At 32.9% G+C, this 16,660-nt stretch overlaps 1 protein-coding gene across 1 annotated transcript in view; it reads right to left on the bottom strand.

Annotated features, from left to right (window-relative positions):
• Positions 1–16,660, bottom strand: part of LOC144436077 (receptor-type tyrosine-protein phosphatase S-like) — a 41,263-nt gene that overhangs the window by 14,600 nt on the left and 10,003 nt on the right. Inside the window, exons 9-22 of the mRNA XM_078124752.1 lie at positions 15,198–15,421; positions 14,373–14,442; positions 13,152–13,255; positions 12,628–12,856; positions 11,074–11,185; positions 9,886–10,050; positions 8,059–8,236; positions 6,960–7,002; positions 5,644–5,740; positions 4,246–4,349; positions 3,136–3,254; positions 1,559–1,649; positions 914–990; positions 189–225 (exon numbers count right to left, since the gene is read on the bottom strand). Of these exons, the coding sequence (XP_077980878.1) occupies positions 189–225; positions 914–990; positions 1,559–1,649; positions 3,136–3,254; positions 4,246–4,349; positions 5,644–5,740; positions 6,960–7,002; positions 8,059–8,236; positions 9,886–10,050; positions 11,074–11,185; positions 12,628–12,856; positions 13,152–13,255; positions 14,373–14,442; positions 15,198–15,421 (1,650 nt within the window). The remainder of the gene's footprint in view (positions 1–188; positions 226–913; positions 991–1,558; positions 1,650–3,135; positions 3,255–4,245; positions 4,350–5,643; positions 5,741–6,959; positions 7,003–8,058; positions 8,237–9,885; positions 10,051–11,073; positions 11,186–12,627; positions 12,857–13,151; positions 13,256–14,372; positions 14,443–15,197; positions 15,422–16,660) is intronic.

Genomic DNA, 16,660 nt, shown 5'->3' with positions numbered 1-16,660 from the left:
TATGGTACACTAACAAAAAAATGAAACATTCAAATGCATAATGTAAACAGCACTAAACAAATTGCTTTGCTGCACAAATAATCATATAGAGTTACCATTCGTTATTGTGGCATCAACATTAACATATATGAAATAAATTTCATTTACACAGAATACTGAATAATGAAAATTGTGACAGAAAAGCTTACCCTGTGATGCTATGAACTTGTTATTAGATTTGTAACCCTGAAAAATGAAAGGAGAAAAAACAAGGACAAATATAAATGTCAAATCACTCATAAAAAATACTTTCAAATTGACCATTTACAGGTACATGTAATTAGCAGCTGGTTAGATTCAATAAGGATGATGTCCTCTCTTATTAAGAAACATAGGATTATTTGTTGTTTAGGTTATACATGATAAGAGTATGGCTACAAACAATGTGCACTGACATGATTGATTATAGCGATTAATAATGCTTATCACTAAGATGATACATTTGCTATTATACACTAATCAAGACAGCATGGTAATAAATATACTCTTAGTCTTTATTCTTGAGAGACACAAACTGACACTTGGAGCAGTACAGATAGCAACTGGTAGTCAATTCTGGAGAAGCATTATAGAGGAATAACTGATCTGCACAGGACTATAAGTCTGGTTTTTTGAACTTTTACTGTATGTGCATGACTTTAACATAAATTACATGCGCATTCACATTTTGTCATTTTGCAGACAAGTTCTGGGCATTGGTCAATTTGTTAATTTGTATATACGAAATACAATTTTGAACTGAATTCTGCAGATTACCGGAAGCTTAGAGTGAATTCAAAATAGCTTTAAAAATAACAGTACATGTAAACATGTAATGAGTCAAATACTGCAAGTTTTTTGTGTTTTTATTATAGAATTAAAGAATAAAACTTACATCAACATAGCACGCATTGATATAGTCTGTGTCAGGATCATTGTCTACGACACTCAAAGTCACTCGGCTTTGATCATCTACAAATAAAAGACAATACAACATGCATTAACTACATGGTCATACATCGGATCACAGCATACAAGGGACAAGTACATAATGTTTCTATAGATATAGGACTGTTCTTACTGCTCACACTTGACTTGTTCAGTGCTAGGTAACATGTCATTGTTATTACACTGGGATGTTGTTCAGTTGAATGATACCTGTAAGTTATCATGTTGTTATGTTAAGTTAGAAACTCAAAAAAAATCACAAAATATAACTACAACATTTCATGAAAACCTCACTGGCCTGTGCATGATAGCATGAGGTACATGTATTTTATATAGTAAAGGTATCACATAGCAGGAATATAAAACCTGCGACAAATGAATATTACCACCAGACTAGCGCAGTGGTACCATTATAGGCTGACAGTGACACTACATATGTATGCTAGCAAATCTGAGAGTCATTCTAGAACTACCATAGACTCTGAGTCTTTGAAAACAGGCTAGCAATGATCACCAGCCAAATGAAGCATGTTGACTTTATACAATGTATAACCTTTAAAGTATGAATAATTTAAAAGTTAATAATACTCACATGCCAAAATGTTGATATATCTATTCTTTGGTTTGTTGACTTGTCTGTTAGAGGCTTCTACAGTCACTGGTCTACACGATCTAGGTAGATTCTGTGTTCAGAATTAAACAACATACAAATTTATAATTGTGGGCATCAATATTGGCATAATGTCAATAAACCAATGAATTATATTTTTAAAATACTTGACATAAAAAATGTACATCGGATTGTCATTTCACCTTTGAGAAAATGCTCAATACTCTGGCAAACAGTCATATAACGATTGGTTGAGTTATCAAAATTTAGTTAAATTCTGTTTTCGATTAATAATATGTTATGAATTATGGTTTCAGATAAATAACCTGATGAATATTTACCTTGATTGTTACAAGAAATTTTTTGAGGACTATGAAGCTGCATTCTCAGCGAGTAAATTTGTACATGGCAGCTTTTTTTGTGGACTTTTTAAGACGATGTGGATCTGGCCATTAACTTGATACTAGCCAAACCATGATTTCTGGCCATCTTATTAACATTTTATTGTTAAAGTGGCTATATGAATGAGGCTTGAGTATTCATTTTGGATTTTAGATTTATAAAACAATTATATCTTTGCTTCCTACTTGAAAAATAAATGTGGAACAACATATGCCAAGTCCTTGTTTATAATGTAATAAATGGCAAAAGCTAAATAAAATTGTGTAAAATGTTTGTTATTGTACATACAATAATAAACAGCAAAAGCTTAATAAATGAAAATGTTTGTTATTGTAAACATTTTACACATCTTTTAGCTTTTTTGCAATGTATTGAGTTTCGAACACAGACTTTGTCGATGTTATTTCACATTTAGTTTTTCAAGTAGCAAGCCTTGCTAAAATGTGTTTTGTAAATTTAAAATCCAAAATAAATACCCAATCCTCATCCATATGGCCACTTTAAATAATTCAATAGTCTAGTTACTCTACATGTAGTCATTTTCATTTTCTCTCTCCATGTACAGTAAAATGGACAATTTTTACCGAAATCTAGCTATTATCCCTGTTGGGTAAAGGGTGGACAGTGTATGTCAGTCGTAATCCATCACACACTGACAGGCAGTTAACGTTGTAATTGGTTACTTTGTTCAGTTTGCTACAAACTCAACCTACAGTTTCAAAGTCACGCAAGGACATGACAGTTTCATCACATTTATATCAACACTCCAATAACATAAACTTATGCTGCTAGTGGTAAGAACAGAATACTATAATGTTAGAGAAATCCACTTGACCACACATAGATGATCAAGTTGGTTGTAGTATGTGTAGGAACTTGACTATAATTCACCTAAGATGGGGAAATCAAAATCAACTGAGATCTAGACAGGTAAAAAAATAAGATATCAAACACCTTAAGAAGGAAATAATCATGGTTGTTCAGTTCTGTATTTTGTACTGTACTAACTGTTAGCTTTTATATAGCTCACTGATATACTGATACACTCATTTACTGTGCCTACAGCACTTTTACAATAAATGTGGACACTATGTTACACATTTATTTCACTCTACTGAAGGCATATAGAATAGTACAGTTATTAAATCTATGCTTACATCATATTGTTCTTTGAACAAAAGGTTGTCATCGGCATGGTTGTCCTTATAGACTTGAGGTAATCTTTCATTGGGTATGGCTGGGTATGTACGAGGAGCATGAGCCACTCCATCCATTTCTAAATTGGAAACAAACATAGAAAGAGTTTTAGTGAAAATGAAGGATAAGTAAAAGCATGATACCATTTAGTCTTGCTGCTAGACATTCAGGCTTTCTTCCAATACGATAAGCAAACAAAGTTCGCAGTGAGGGCTTGCTCGGATGTTCCATCCTCGATAGCGATGTTTGTTCGTGTGTCGTATTGTATTGAAAGAAGATCCAAGGTCTAGCAGCTAGACTAGATATCATTAAACATGGACAGGTCAAAGTATCATGATACCATTAAACCAGAACAGGTCAATGTATGATACCACTAAACAAGATAGGTCAAAGATTATTACGGTTACACCAGAATAGGCCAAACAATACTACAAGGTTTGCATATTGTAAGTATATTTTCTCTCATTTTTGTTTCCAAATAAAAGGTTACATAATATATTTTAACCTTTCACTATCACTAGTTTATAGTAGTCACTGGCAAAACTAATGAGATATTAATTGCCCAAAATGCAATCAAGTGTTTAATAAAGTGTCACAAGAGGGCATTCCAAGATGAGGAAAAAATGAAGACTTATATCACATTGCACTACTGTGCATACACCAATCAACAAAACAGGGCTAAGTATGCTCAACAAATTCCTGGCAATTGCTTGAAACACAGGTATTTGGCTGAGAAGGCCATGGTTGTTAGGATGAGTTGTATCCTGGATTTATGCAAAAAGAAATGTTGTGTAATATTATATATATTGTTTTTCTTTTATACTAAATGTACATGTACATATGGATTGATTGGGACAACATTACATGTAAGACATTATTCATTCAATAGAAGGGTTTTAGACTTTCATTTGAGTCATTATATGCTTTTAAGTATCAGTCATTTTATACCCATGTTCTCAGGGATATTAAACAACACTTGTGTGTGACACACACATCAAGTTGTGTTGACAATGGCTGATGAAATCAACTGTAAAATATAGTTTTTACTGACCAATTACATGGCTACATACCTTGATTACCTTCGAAAAGTATGTTCTTTTTACCCATCTGAGAGACAGATCTTGGTCTCATTAGAAAGCCATTTGACCGGTCTGTCTGTTTTGGCCGCAGACGCCTAAAATACCAGAATATGAAGAATCAATACCAGTGTTTATTTAAATCTGTAAACATGTACTAACATGGTTGATACGCCAAGTTTAAGAGTGGCCTGTGCTCGTCAGGTCTGTTTACACATGGACATCAAGCCACTGTACATAAACACAATAACTTCAATACCTATGTGATTTAGAAGAGACAAACATTCTCCAACTTATGTGACATATCAATCTTAGTTCACTGGGATGTGCTATTAACATGGAGGATAATTTAAAGGGTTGAACTGTTTCAAGTAAAATATTTATGGGTGAAAATAAAAGGTGAATACCTACCACTCAATGAAATGAACAAGGTTTTTGGATTCTTTTGGAGTCATTTTAATTTAAATTAATAGTTTTATACTATTTATATTACATGCATGATTGCTAAGAAAAACTTGAATTGTTATAGTGGTAATAAGCATCACGTTGAATATTCATGTTCTACTTATATATATTATCATGTACACATGTCTAAAGATTTAGACATGTCCAGGGCAAAACCCTATAGTGAATAATGAATGAGGAACAAGTTTACATTCAGTTTTTTTTCTCTGCAGTTATCTGTGAACAATGTCAAACTATTAAAACTCTCAAGACCGAAAAGTTTACAAATTAAAATGCTTTTTCTGGAGTGGGGTACTCCAGGAAAGGCATGACTGCCTGTGCCTGACACCCTTTTTTGCATATGACTGACTATGTTTGGAGGTGGCGAACTTGTGATGACTCACTGGCAAGTAATCACCAAAATATAAACATTCCCTATCTGGGTTGTTCACATATGCAAATGTCACACATTTGATTAATCCTGAGTGACACACAATCTTAACATCTGTTTGCATTGGAATTTGTCTCATTTTGAAAGGTTTTTACATTCCATGAAACAAACATTGATTTTCCACTATTGTGTATCAAGTTACCATCCTATGACATTCACAAACAATGTGTATGATTCATGACCTGTGTGTTTCTCAGAGTACAAAAAAAAAATACTGAAAACAAGACCCCAGAAGCTAGTGCTCTATACAGCAGTTTTAATTTGCCGCATTTGCATAATTTAGCCATAATCCTCTTTATATAGGGCAGTTTTAGCAAACAAAAAGCAAAAGTTATCACTGCACTTAGTCTAAGACTTTGAACAAAGGCAGCAAATAAAGACCAAGTTAGTACATTTATTTACATTGTACATGATGATGCTGTATCTGACAGGATACCTAAACAACCAAGGATACAAAATGATGTAACACCAGTGAAATGATAATGAAATGTACCCACCTGAACAGGAAGACTCCAAGAATGGCAATGGCAACAATGAGTATAACAATGATAACGACTACAACAATGATGACAACGGGTGAATCTGGTTCAGCAACTGAGGGGTAATATATGGCAAGTTGGTCACTTTATGAAATGTGTACGAATGATCCAAATCTCCAATGTATTTGTGATAATCAAATGAATATTCCACACAATGCATTGAGATGATCATTACTATTAAATAAAAATAAACTTACTAAAGTGGAAACTTAACTTTTCAATAAAAGTTTTTAAAAAGCTGACATTTCAAGTAGAAATTCCTAACATGATATAACAGTGTTATTATAAGCTCAACACAAGAGGTTGTTTGTGGCCAAGTGTTTAAGCCCTGTTCTGGGTTTGCTTAAACTTGAAGACAAGAAGGGCTTGTTTAAGTTTGACTATCCTGAACAACACAGGTCTTGCCGAGGCAGTCCACTTTTCTCTTGTATTAACTCCAAACCTCATGAGAGGTGGCTCTTATTACTTGATTACTTGAGAGACAAGCACTGATAGATGTAAAGGACTATCAATTTTATTAAAGTTAAACTTATAAAACTTTGTAATATTCTCTATCGGTCACTTTTAAGGCTATTTTTTACCTTGTATTAACAGTTCCTAGTTACAGATGTAGTCTATTTAGTCTCCTAATATTTGCAAGTTTTGTTTAATGTGATTTTACCCTGTATTGTGTAATTCATTCTTTTTAGATCCCCTGAAGGCCATCTGTCTGTGGTAGAAACATTGGAAATAAAGTAATTTCACCACAGACAAATGGACCTGTTTACTTTCCAAACCTATAAACTTTGTACTCTTAACTAGTGAACAAATCATAAAAGACAGCGAGCTTACAGTTTAATCACTGAAAGTGAAACGCTCATATTTGAGACTATTAAAAATCTTACACTTTGAGTATGAGCTAATGTTTGCTTATTTAACAAGAATGAATTTAATCAAATATAGTCATATGAATGAAATGTGCTTGAACTGTGTTCATTTTAGCTTTCAATCAAAAATGTCATCTTTATACTTAAATCTTTCTCAGATTATGAACTTTCTACCTTTCTGCATTTTTACTCTTGAAGCCCGTTAAAAAAAAGTGTTCATATTAAATTTTATACTTAAATGCATGGAAATTTACAATCATGATAATCATATTTTTAATCAAAGATTGTATCATTGATGAATGCTTCATGTTATAAACCGCTACATTATGAATACACCTTAGTGAGCAAATGATAACGATATACATAATGTCACTTGTAATATTGTGTTGTACTTTAACACTATCTTACCAGTTTCTATGGGTTCCATGAATGGACTTGAGGAAAAGTAGGGCTGAAACACAGAAAGAGTCAAAATAGATATAACTATAAATAGAAATTACTTTTTTGAAATCTGAAAAATATTACAAGTTTATATGAATGTGAGATTTCCATATTCTATTAACAAAGTATCCCTAGTAACTTGGTCTGTTGTCAATACATGTGTGGAACATCTAAGTCAAAACTATTGTGTTTCCTTGGAAACAGCAGATAAAAGAGTAATATGTAAAAACTGTATTCATGTAAAGCTGTGTCCTACTATACAACCTTTGTATAATCTATAATTTAAAAAAAAAAATTGATCACTTAATCACATTTTCTCTATTGAGAGCTGGGTGGCTGGGGAGAGGTAGGATGGGGTGAGGTGGGGTGGAATGGATTCCATAGCCACTGTTTAGTTATTTGCAACATGTAAATGCATATCATTAACCCAACTCTTTATGGTCTACCACCATAAAGGCCTTTATGGTCTTGGTTTCTAGAAAATCTACATCTACGGTACTTGTAACTATGAAAACAGGCTATTAGGATTTAAATAATTTTAACAATAATTAATGGACAATGTTGGAAAAAAATTTTTTGACTTAATTCCTATGACTCAACAACTTCAACTGATAACGAACATTATTTTGTAGTACATGTATTAAATTATCTATTAAAACATTTGGGGTTAAACTTTAAACATATTATGTACAATATATATTCAAATATATTATTATCCAATTCATATGTGTATCATTTGTCAAGACTTGACACCAATGCAATAACCAAAAAATATGGTTTCCACACCTTTTTCATCGCAGCAACGATCTCATGGAATGAACTACCTTTTAACATCACTCCTAATTGTTGTATTGCATATTTTTAACACACCCTGAAAACCTACTTTTTTAAAAGTTCATTACAGAGAATAGCCTATTCTCTGCTTTGTATGACACTTTTTAGTATTTTATAATTTGGTACTATTTTGTATTTTTATTCTTTGTGTTGTGTAAAGAGCACTGAGATGTAGTAAAGTGCACTTTTAAAAAATTTAATAATAGCAAAATAATAATAAATATATTTATACCTCCTTTTCATCTGGATTATCTACATAAGCTCTCAGAAATGCTGTGTATTTTTCCGTTTCTGCCAGTTTACCATTGACTGCTTCAACATCATATCCAGCTCTTCTGGTTCTAAGTCCAGGATTACCACAGATTGACACCCCACCAGTACCAACTTGTATTTCATTCTCAAAGTCGTCACTTTATTGACAAAAGGATAAGATTTCGTGATTATAACATGAAAAGTGAACCATGCATTTAAAGAGGCACAGGCTGAGTTAATATGTTTGTGTGTGTGCATAATATGTAATTTCTGCTGTACACTTTGTATTCTAGTTACTGCATGAAGCAATTTGTAATAAATTATGTATAAGCATCATGATCAATTGCCATTGGCAGAACTCCAACTGGCATGCAGATAAACAAGTCATACATGGCCGAGTGGTTAAACCACTTGCCTCTTACGACTGCAGTCGGGGTTCAAACCCATTTAGGGTTTCATTAAATATACCACGCTGTAAGTAAGAAGAGTGTCATTCAGTTTGACGCTATCAAACAATGCAGGTTTTCCCCGGGTACTCCGGTTTCCTCCTGCATGAACACTGAACCAGTGAGGCATGGCCCTCACTGGACTTCTTGGGAGACAAATGTTATATACTTAAAGAACTATCAAGTATAATTACTATAAATAAAGATTATTAGATTTAACCTAAACGTTTGAATAATTTTTATAATTTAAGTACTGTTACACTAAAATATCAAGCAATATCTTTCTACGCTACCAATTTGCTACAACCAAGATCAAAGTTGTGCAGAAAGTGCAGTCTATGCAACATGTCCTGCATCATTATAATTGAACCAGTTGTTTGTCGTTTTCCTTTGACTCTGCCACTTAGTATAAGAAAATGTGTATAACATGTATCAATGATAGGTTTATTTGGTAGAGGCAGATTGTTACAATGTAACACTCACTGACATGGTTTATTTGGTACAGACAGAATGTTACAATGTAACACTCAAAGACATGCTTTATTTGGTACAGACAGAATGTTACAATGTAACACTCAAAGACATGCTTTATTTGGTACAGACAGAATGTTACAATGTAACACTCAAAGACATGCTTTATTTGGTACAGACAGAATGTTACAATGTAACACTCACAGACATGCTTTATTTGGTACAGACAGAATGTTACAATGACAATGTAACACTCAAAGACATGCTTTATTTGGTGGAGAGACTATTTTCAATAACGTCTCAGACATTGTGTTTGTCTTGCATAAACACCAGCTTTTTTTTGGTATTGAAAATGCTACATCTGGTATTAAACCTTGACTATCAAATTTGTGTAGCAGAATACACATGTAGGGTTTATGGTTGCAGTTACAATCATGGTATTACATGTACTATACAGAATTGTATACATGTACATGTACACAGACTCTCACTGAGTGGTGTCTTCAAATGGAAATAAAATAAATTGTTCAGTTATAATTATGATGTTATGTAGACTATATTTTCCACACAACTTTACTCTTGATTGTAACATGTCAGAATTCCAGTGTCATGGAAGGCATGTATCAACATGAACATTAATTCAATTAACCCTTAAGATGCCATAGTTTTTTTCATGTAAAATAGTCCCTAGGCCAAGGCCTTTTTCTACTACAGAGTAGGATCTTACCTACTGTGCAATTATAAACTTTAACTTGAAAGGAATAATAAAATACATATACATATTTTGTATATTGACATACCAAATGCTACCAAAATAATGTACATGTATTGTACAAAGTGTATGCTTAATGTTGAATTTTATTTAATCAAAAGAGTTACTGTTAACTTACCTATTGAACTTTATAGCACTATATGCATCTCCTGGCTCTGCTTCACTGTAACTCTTTATTTTGTCTGGTGGAAACTCTACATCAGGCTTATCTTGTCTTGTGTTCAAAGTGTAGAGTTTGTCGATGGGGTCAACCTTTAAACGTATTACAATCACTTCATAACAACTACAGAAGATAGAGATATACCATTACTAATTAATAAATTCTATATTTTTACCTTCCATAAAGGAAGTTTATATTTTAGGGATAGGATGTGTGTCTGTCTGTCTGTCTGTCTGATCGTATTCTCAAAAACAGCTTGCACATATTCAAACGAAATTTGGTGCTCATATTCTTTAGTGTAATGACTAGAACAGATTAGGGTTGTGTAAATATACCATGAATATTAATGATTAATTTGCATGTATAATTAATGGTTTTCAATAATTAGGGTATATATTAAGAATGCATACTTTAATTTGGTATATATTCCGTATTGACGATAACTAAGTGCATGACTGTATACTATTGAGTTTGATATGTTAGCTTTTAGTTTTAATGAGTCAATTGCATAATTAATGACTTTCAGTAATTATGCTGTATCAGAAGAGTGCAGGCTTCAATTGTTCTACATAATTTGGTACATACATTCAAAATACCAGCCTTAGGGCATACGTGTCTCATAAAACTTGCATGTATTGATGTAACTGCTAGTTTTAATGACTCACTTGCCTACACATGCATCAATGTTGGTGCTCATATTACTTTTTTGTACTGAATGGCAACCGCATTTGGTGTAAAATAAATGATTTTTGGAACAGCTCAGGAACAATAAGACATGCATGTCACGAGATTTCATTCAGTGTCTACATTTGGTATTCCTATACAATCATGTAGTACATGTACACTGTATAAGATGTTACCTTTCTGTTGGTGTCATTATATTTGATGACCTTGGCCATAATGACAATGACTGAATGACAGGCATATTTGTTGTAAATGTTACATATATTATTGGCATATCTCACAAATTATAATACCTAGAGACTGCATTCAAGTATCTACTCCTATGTTAACAGAGGCTAGCTTTCTTTTAGGAACTTGACTATTTCCCATGACCTTGACCTTTAGGGTCAATTAACAAAATAAAAATAAAATCCAAGCCCATTGTAATGGCCCCTCCTCTGGGGAATAAGAAATAATTATCACCTGATTGGTCCATTCCTATCATCTACTCTTTCTAATGCCATCCAGAATGAGTTGTGAGTTGGTTGCCTTGAGGTATCTGTGGGTAATTTAGGAGCTTCTACAGCAGGTGGCACTGTTGTTAAAAGTAAATTAAAAAATAAGTCAGCATTCACAGCTTTGTAAATTTTATAGCAGCAGCTCTATTTCGTACATGTTCAATACAGACATTATTACCTCTGCCAATGGGAGTTAATTGGAGGTTATGACCTCATCATTTGTTTGTTTGTAGCAAGATAACACACCAAATTATGATTACATTAAGATGAAACATAGACTAATAACATTGACTGTGATGTAAGGAACAAATACTCAATTTCAATAATTCATTTCAGATTGGGATAGTTACGATTTTATTGAAAATGTCACATTACAAGTAATGGCTGTCATGTGTTAACCTGTGAGGGCTCCCTCGCTGTTGACAGAGGCCTGTACTCTACCTAGTATCCTTTTGTCAAAATTTCAAAGTAAATAGTCAATTATATTATATCATGCTACTATGTGCCATTCTGATTGGATAATAACTGTGGTAAAATCCCATTTGACTATTAGAAAAATATGGGGTTTAAAACAAATAAATAAATAAACAATGTGTAATATATCAAACCCATCTAGCCGTGGGGACCGTGTAGAACAGCTCGAGTCCATGTTTGTCTTCATGCAGTGTGTGTGTGGGCGACATGAACGTATCCATTCATCAAAATATGCTCGTTCCAGACAATCTATTATCGACAATCTTTTTTTGTACGTGCGAATTCGCCTTTTCAGGCATATAAATAACCACAGAATCACACTTAGAAGAAATAGACACATATTTTGATATAATATAATAACAATAACCCCCGCAGAAGGCGGGTATACACTCGAATTTGCTACAATTCGCTCAATATAGCACTCGCCATTCAGCTTGTGCTATATGTCACGAATTGTACCAAAATCTTGTGTATACCCGCCTTCGGCGGGGTTATTGCTTAATTAAATGATGGATTTAGGCAGGTTTCTGGATACCCCCTTTTCAGTGTTTTAATATTTAGGATATCAAGTGCATACATTCAGTTTGGATTTGGATTTGAAATCAACTAGGAAGGAATAATTAGGAAGTTCTATTAATAGTGATTGGGAAATAAGGTGCACTGTGATGTGGCGCCCTCACATATTGGTAATCACCGTGATTATGCAAGCCTTATCCTAGATTGAGTGTCACCGATATATGATTGACATGTATCACCATGGCAATATCTGTTCTTATTACAAGACGTAAAATGTAGAAGCTATTATACATATTTTTATTTGTAATCTACACGTACATGATGACCTCTGCATAACCTTTAAATCGCCAGTTCAGTGCAAGGCCTACACCTTGTGAATTTGCCATCGCAGTTCTACAAAGTACTTCAGTCAGATTGAGCAGGCCGGTATTAAAGGGTGGAGTGACTTGATATACTTTACAGTCTATAAAATAAATAGAACATGTCCAAAACAATAATGTATATGCAAATATGTACATGTACTACTTACCTCCAGGTTGGGTATTACATTTTGCTTCAACACTTGCAGGTCCTTCTCCTGTATATGTTGATGCATAGACTTTGATGATGTAAGCTGAGTATACTTCTAAGGCCGTTTCATCAAGAGAGTAACACACTTTATTGCTATCTAGATTGTCTCTGATGTACCAATTGCCTTCACTGTCAGAAACATCTGAGTAGCTCATTCCCTCCTCACGTTCATGAATTGAGTATGCTAGCTGTTCAATAAAGAAATAGATCAAATAATTTTTGTATTGTTCAAATTCAAATACAATAATTATCAAATATAGTATCTCAACACATCAGTTGCCTTCATTTTGTTTGTGTTTTCTTATAACATTACACATTCTACAACATTAACTTTTGAGATCAACACCACATGTATGTATGTCATGTATTATGTAATTTACTTATATTAAGTTATAACACTCATCCTGTTATTCCTTGATATACTCTTACTTCTAAAGAAAATCCTAATTCTACTGTTGAGGTAATCTCTGGATGTCTCCTTACCTTGTAGTGAGTAATATCTCCTTTGGGATCAGATGGTTTATTCCAGCATATTTCACAGCTGGATGTTTCATCATTTACTTCAACATTTAGAGGAGCTGAAGGTACTACAAATTAACAGAAATGATAAATAAATAAATAAATAAATAAATAAATAAATAAATAAATAAATAAATAAATAAATACAGACATGACATAACTGATGTACTTATCACAGATGAAACAGCTCAAAAAATGACATATTTCCATTAAGAGACATTTTACTGTAAAAGTTAATGAGAACAGTTATTGTCTGGGTTACCTGTGGATGAACAGAACTATTACAAAAAGGGAAAGTAAACAAATGAATTGGATTAATAGCACTTATGGTAGAACAGCAGAGACTTGTATCACAGTTTTATGGTCTCTTTACATGACTCTACATTAATTGCCAGGGGAACTTCAATGTGTTTGTGAACATGAACTAGTCATGTAAAGAGGCCATACAACTGTTCTTATCAAATGAGGGAATGTAATACTTGTCTCTCTGTATTTCCAACATGCTTTGTCAAAAGTTATCAATCCATTTTGTTTACTTTCCCTGTTTGTAACAGGTTCTGTTGTCCATTGTCAGTTGTTTGCGATTGTACTACATGTACTTGCACTGTTAATTATAACATTTTCTTATAAGTATATGTTACTAAACGCTTTTAAATTATTCATTGTGTTCTTATGCTAGATTTTTGTTGTTGTTGCTCTTTTGCTAGTCTTTCTCATTTTGTAATGTTTAGACTGTTGAGACATGTTTGTGTAGTAGTCTTTAAACAATAAATTATTATTATTATTATTATTATTAAACTGACTATGGAACTTCTACAATCTAAGGGCCACTATTTTCTAATCTATCAATTTTTTTTCCATTGCAAATGTTCTCACAAACTGAAATTCTCCTACTTTTTCATGACATAGGTAATTTTCTAGCATGCCACAATACATATATCATACAATTTTCACATGAAAGTAATTTAGTTTTACACAATAACACATCAAATATACAATACATCAACGTACATTGTATGTATATGACTGGTGCATTGATAAAGTTATCAAATTTGAATTATAGGTATACATTGATGGTAAAAATGAAGATATCTCTATTTCATTGTATATTTCACATTTCACAGATTTATTTTGTAATGACTTTCAACTGTCATGTACATGTTTCTCAGTATGTGTAAGACTTACTTCCATGATTTGTTGTTGCATATATCTGACTGCTGACATCACCAACCTCTCTACCATTGACTGCTGTGATCTAGTTTTTAAAAAATCAGATTAAAATGCATGATGTTATCTTGTCATTCGATCAATTGTTAAACTGTTTGTTGTCATCATCCTGCCTCAAGGAAAATAAGGCAAAACTGGTTTCATATCATCTGTATTGGTGTATGATTAGGGAAGCACGAAAAGTCATTTCTACAAACCTTTTACCACGTAAAATTGAAGTTACTGTAATAGTGATCTCCATTAAGTTTTAATCATTTACATTTATATATCTATACATGTATCTCATTACTGACTAATTTGGATTGATTTCACTACATAAATTACTGATCGTGTATAACACATGACTTCAAACTTATCAAAATTCTACATCCTCTGCTATCCTGTATGTCTGTGTTACAAAACATCAAGTATATGTGAACATTTTGCTCTTATAATATGAGGTTTTTTTTTTCAACTTTAGTATAAATAACAAAAAAGAAATGTTTGCAACAAATATTGACATTATATACAGTCAACAAGACTATCCAGGTAAGATTCTAATTTGATTGACTGTGACATCATCTAACGATGTTGTAATAATGTGTGAGTAAATAATGAGTGTCAAAAGTATGTCTGAAAATCTGATGTGTGACAAATTAGACTTAGTCTACCTTTTTTAAGTGTAAAATGTATCATGTCATTCAGCCCTAATCACCCTTCTCCTAACATGAATAATGGTTGATGAAGCAGCAGGACACATCATATCTCACAGACTAGACAAAAACTCTTTCATTATAAACTCACAGTAACAAAATATTCAGTGTTGGCATCCAATCCAGTGAATTCATACGCAAGAATTGAAAGGTCTCGAATTTCGACAGGGTCTATTGTAGTTCCACCATCTGTTTTATATAGATGTAAATTGTATTGTTCTATAACTCCCCTTGGATTGACTGGTTTCTCCCACTTAATATATAGTTGTGAATCTGACTGGTTTCGAAAGTCCGATATGATTGGAGCATCCGGTACTGAGGAGAAAGGGTAGTAATATCATGCTTAAAATTACTGAATTGAAAATATGTTCCTTACAATATCTTAATTGGAATGTCTCCACAATAACATCTGATGCTGTGCTAGTACATATAATAATTTTTTTTTGCGAAGACTGCAATTCTCATATACTAGTAGTACAGCATCAGATATTTGAAAAGCTAATCATAATGTTTGCCTCTACAGTTTGATACTCAAACTTACTTTGATCAGAAATTGATTAAATGTAACATCAAATGATTAGTACGGCAACCCAAGCTGTGAACAATAATGGCATGCTGACATTCCACTGAAATTCTGAAGTGATCAATGAAATGGAAACGTTTCCATTGATGACGCTTGATGCATTTTTCAACGTCATTATGCAGGAAGAGTTGATCAATGGCATTCAGAATGAATGGTTGGTGCTATATAAACAAGACTCTACACTAATTCAAACATATACAACCTCAACTCTAAAGTTCAAATTTAAATAGAAAGCTCATCATAAAGGTATGGCTTTATACACGAGAGACAATTGTACATCTTTTTCACAATTGAGGGGTAACTTGATTAATTGAACTTTAATTTTAAGGTCAAAGGTCAAGGTATCAAAAGAGAGTTTATCTCTAATAATATGGCTGAAGACTCTGAGTAGAGTCTGTATGAATTCAACAAGGTTGAAAGACATATCACATTATCAGGCCATTTGACCTTGCCAACTGACAGTCAAGGTCATAATCTTATGAGCAAGTTCGCCATTGAAAATAGGGGTGGGTACATGACATCTGTGCATATTTCAATTTTGAGGGAAGTGGCAAATTTTACATTAAATGATTTGGTTACCATTTACTAATAATGGCGAAGTGCACAAAATTAAGTGACATGCATCCATGTATGTGCCCTTATTTACCATTTAACATTTGTGCCAGGTTTGATTGAAATCACGTAGTACATGTAGGTGTCAAGAAAGGGCAGGTGAAAACGTCAACAGTTGAATGTCCACAAAATCTTCTCTTATGTCAATTGTATGAAACTAACTTTGCAGTTAGAAAGTATTTTATGAGCAGAATTTTATAATACACACTTTAGAAATGTATTGATCACAATGCTCAATTTCAATAACAATGCTGATGAAATGCACACAAAAATTTGTAAACCTTAACCTTAACAAAGCATTCAATTCTGGCCATTAATGACTGTTGTAAAAACACTGACTACTAAACTATGCTATGAAT

The sequence above is a fragment of the Glandiceps talaboti genome, chromosome 6 (genome assembly GCF_964340395.1).
Source record: "Glandiceps talaboti chromosome 6, keGlaTala1.1, whole genome shotgun sequence".
Classification (NCBI taxonomy): Eukaryota; Metazoa; Hemichordata; class Enteropneusta; family Spengelidae; genus Glandiceps; species Glandiceps talaboti.
Note: the sequence above shows the minus strand (reverse complement) of the source record. Positions and strands in the feature narration are given on the sequence as shown.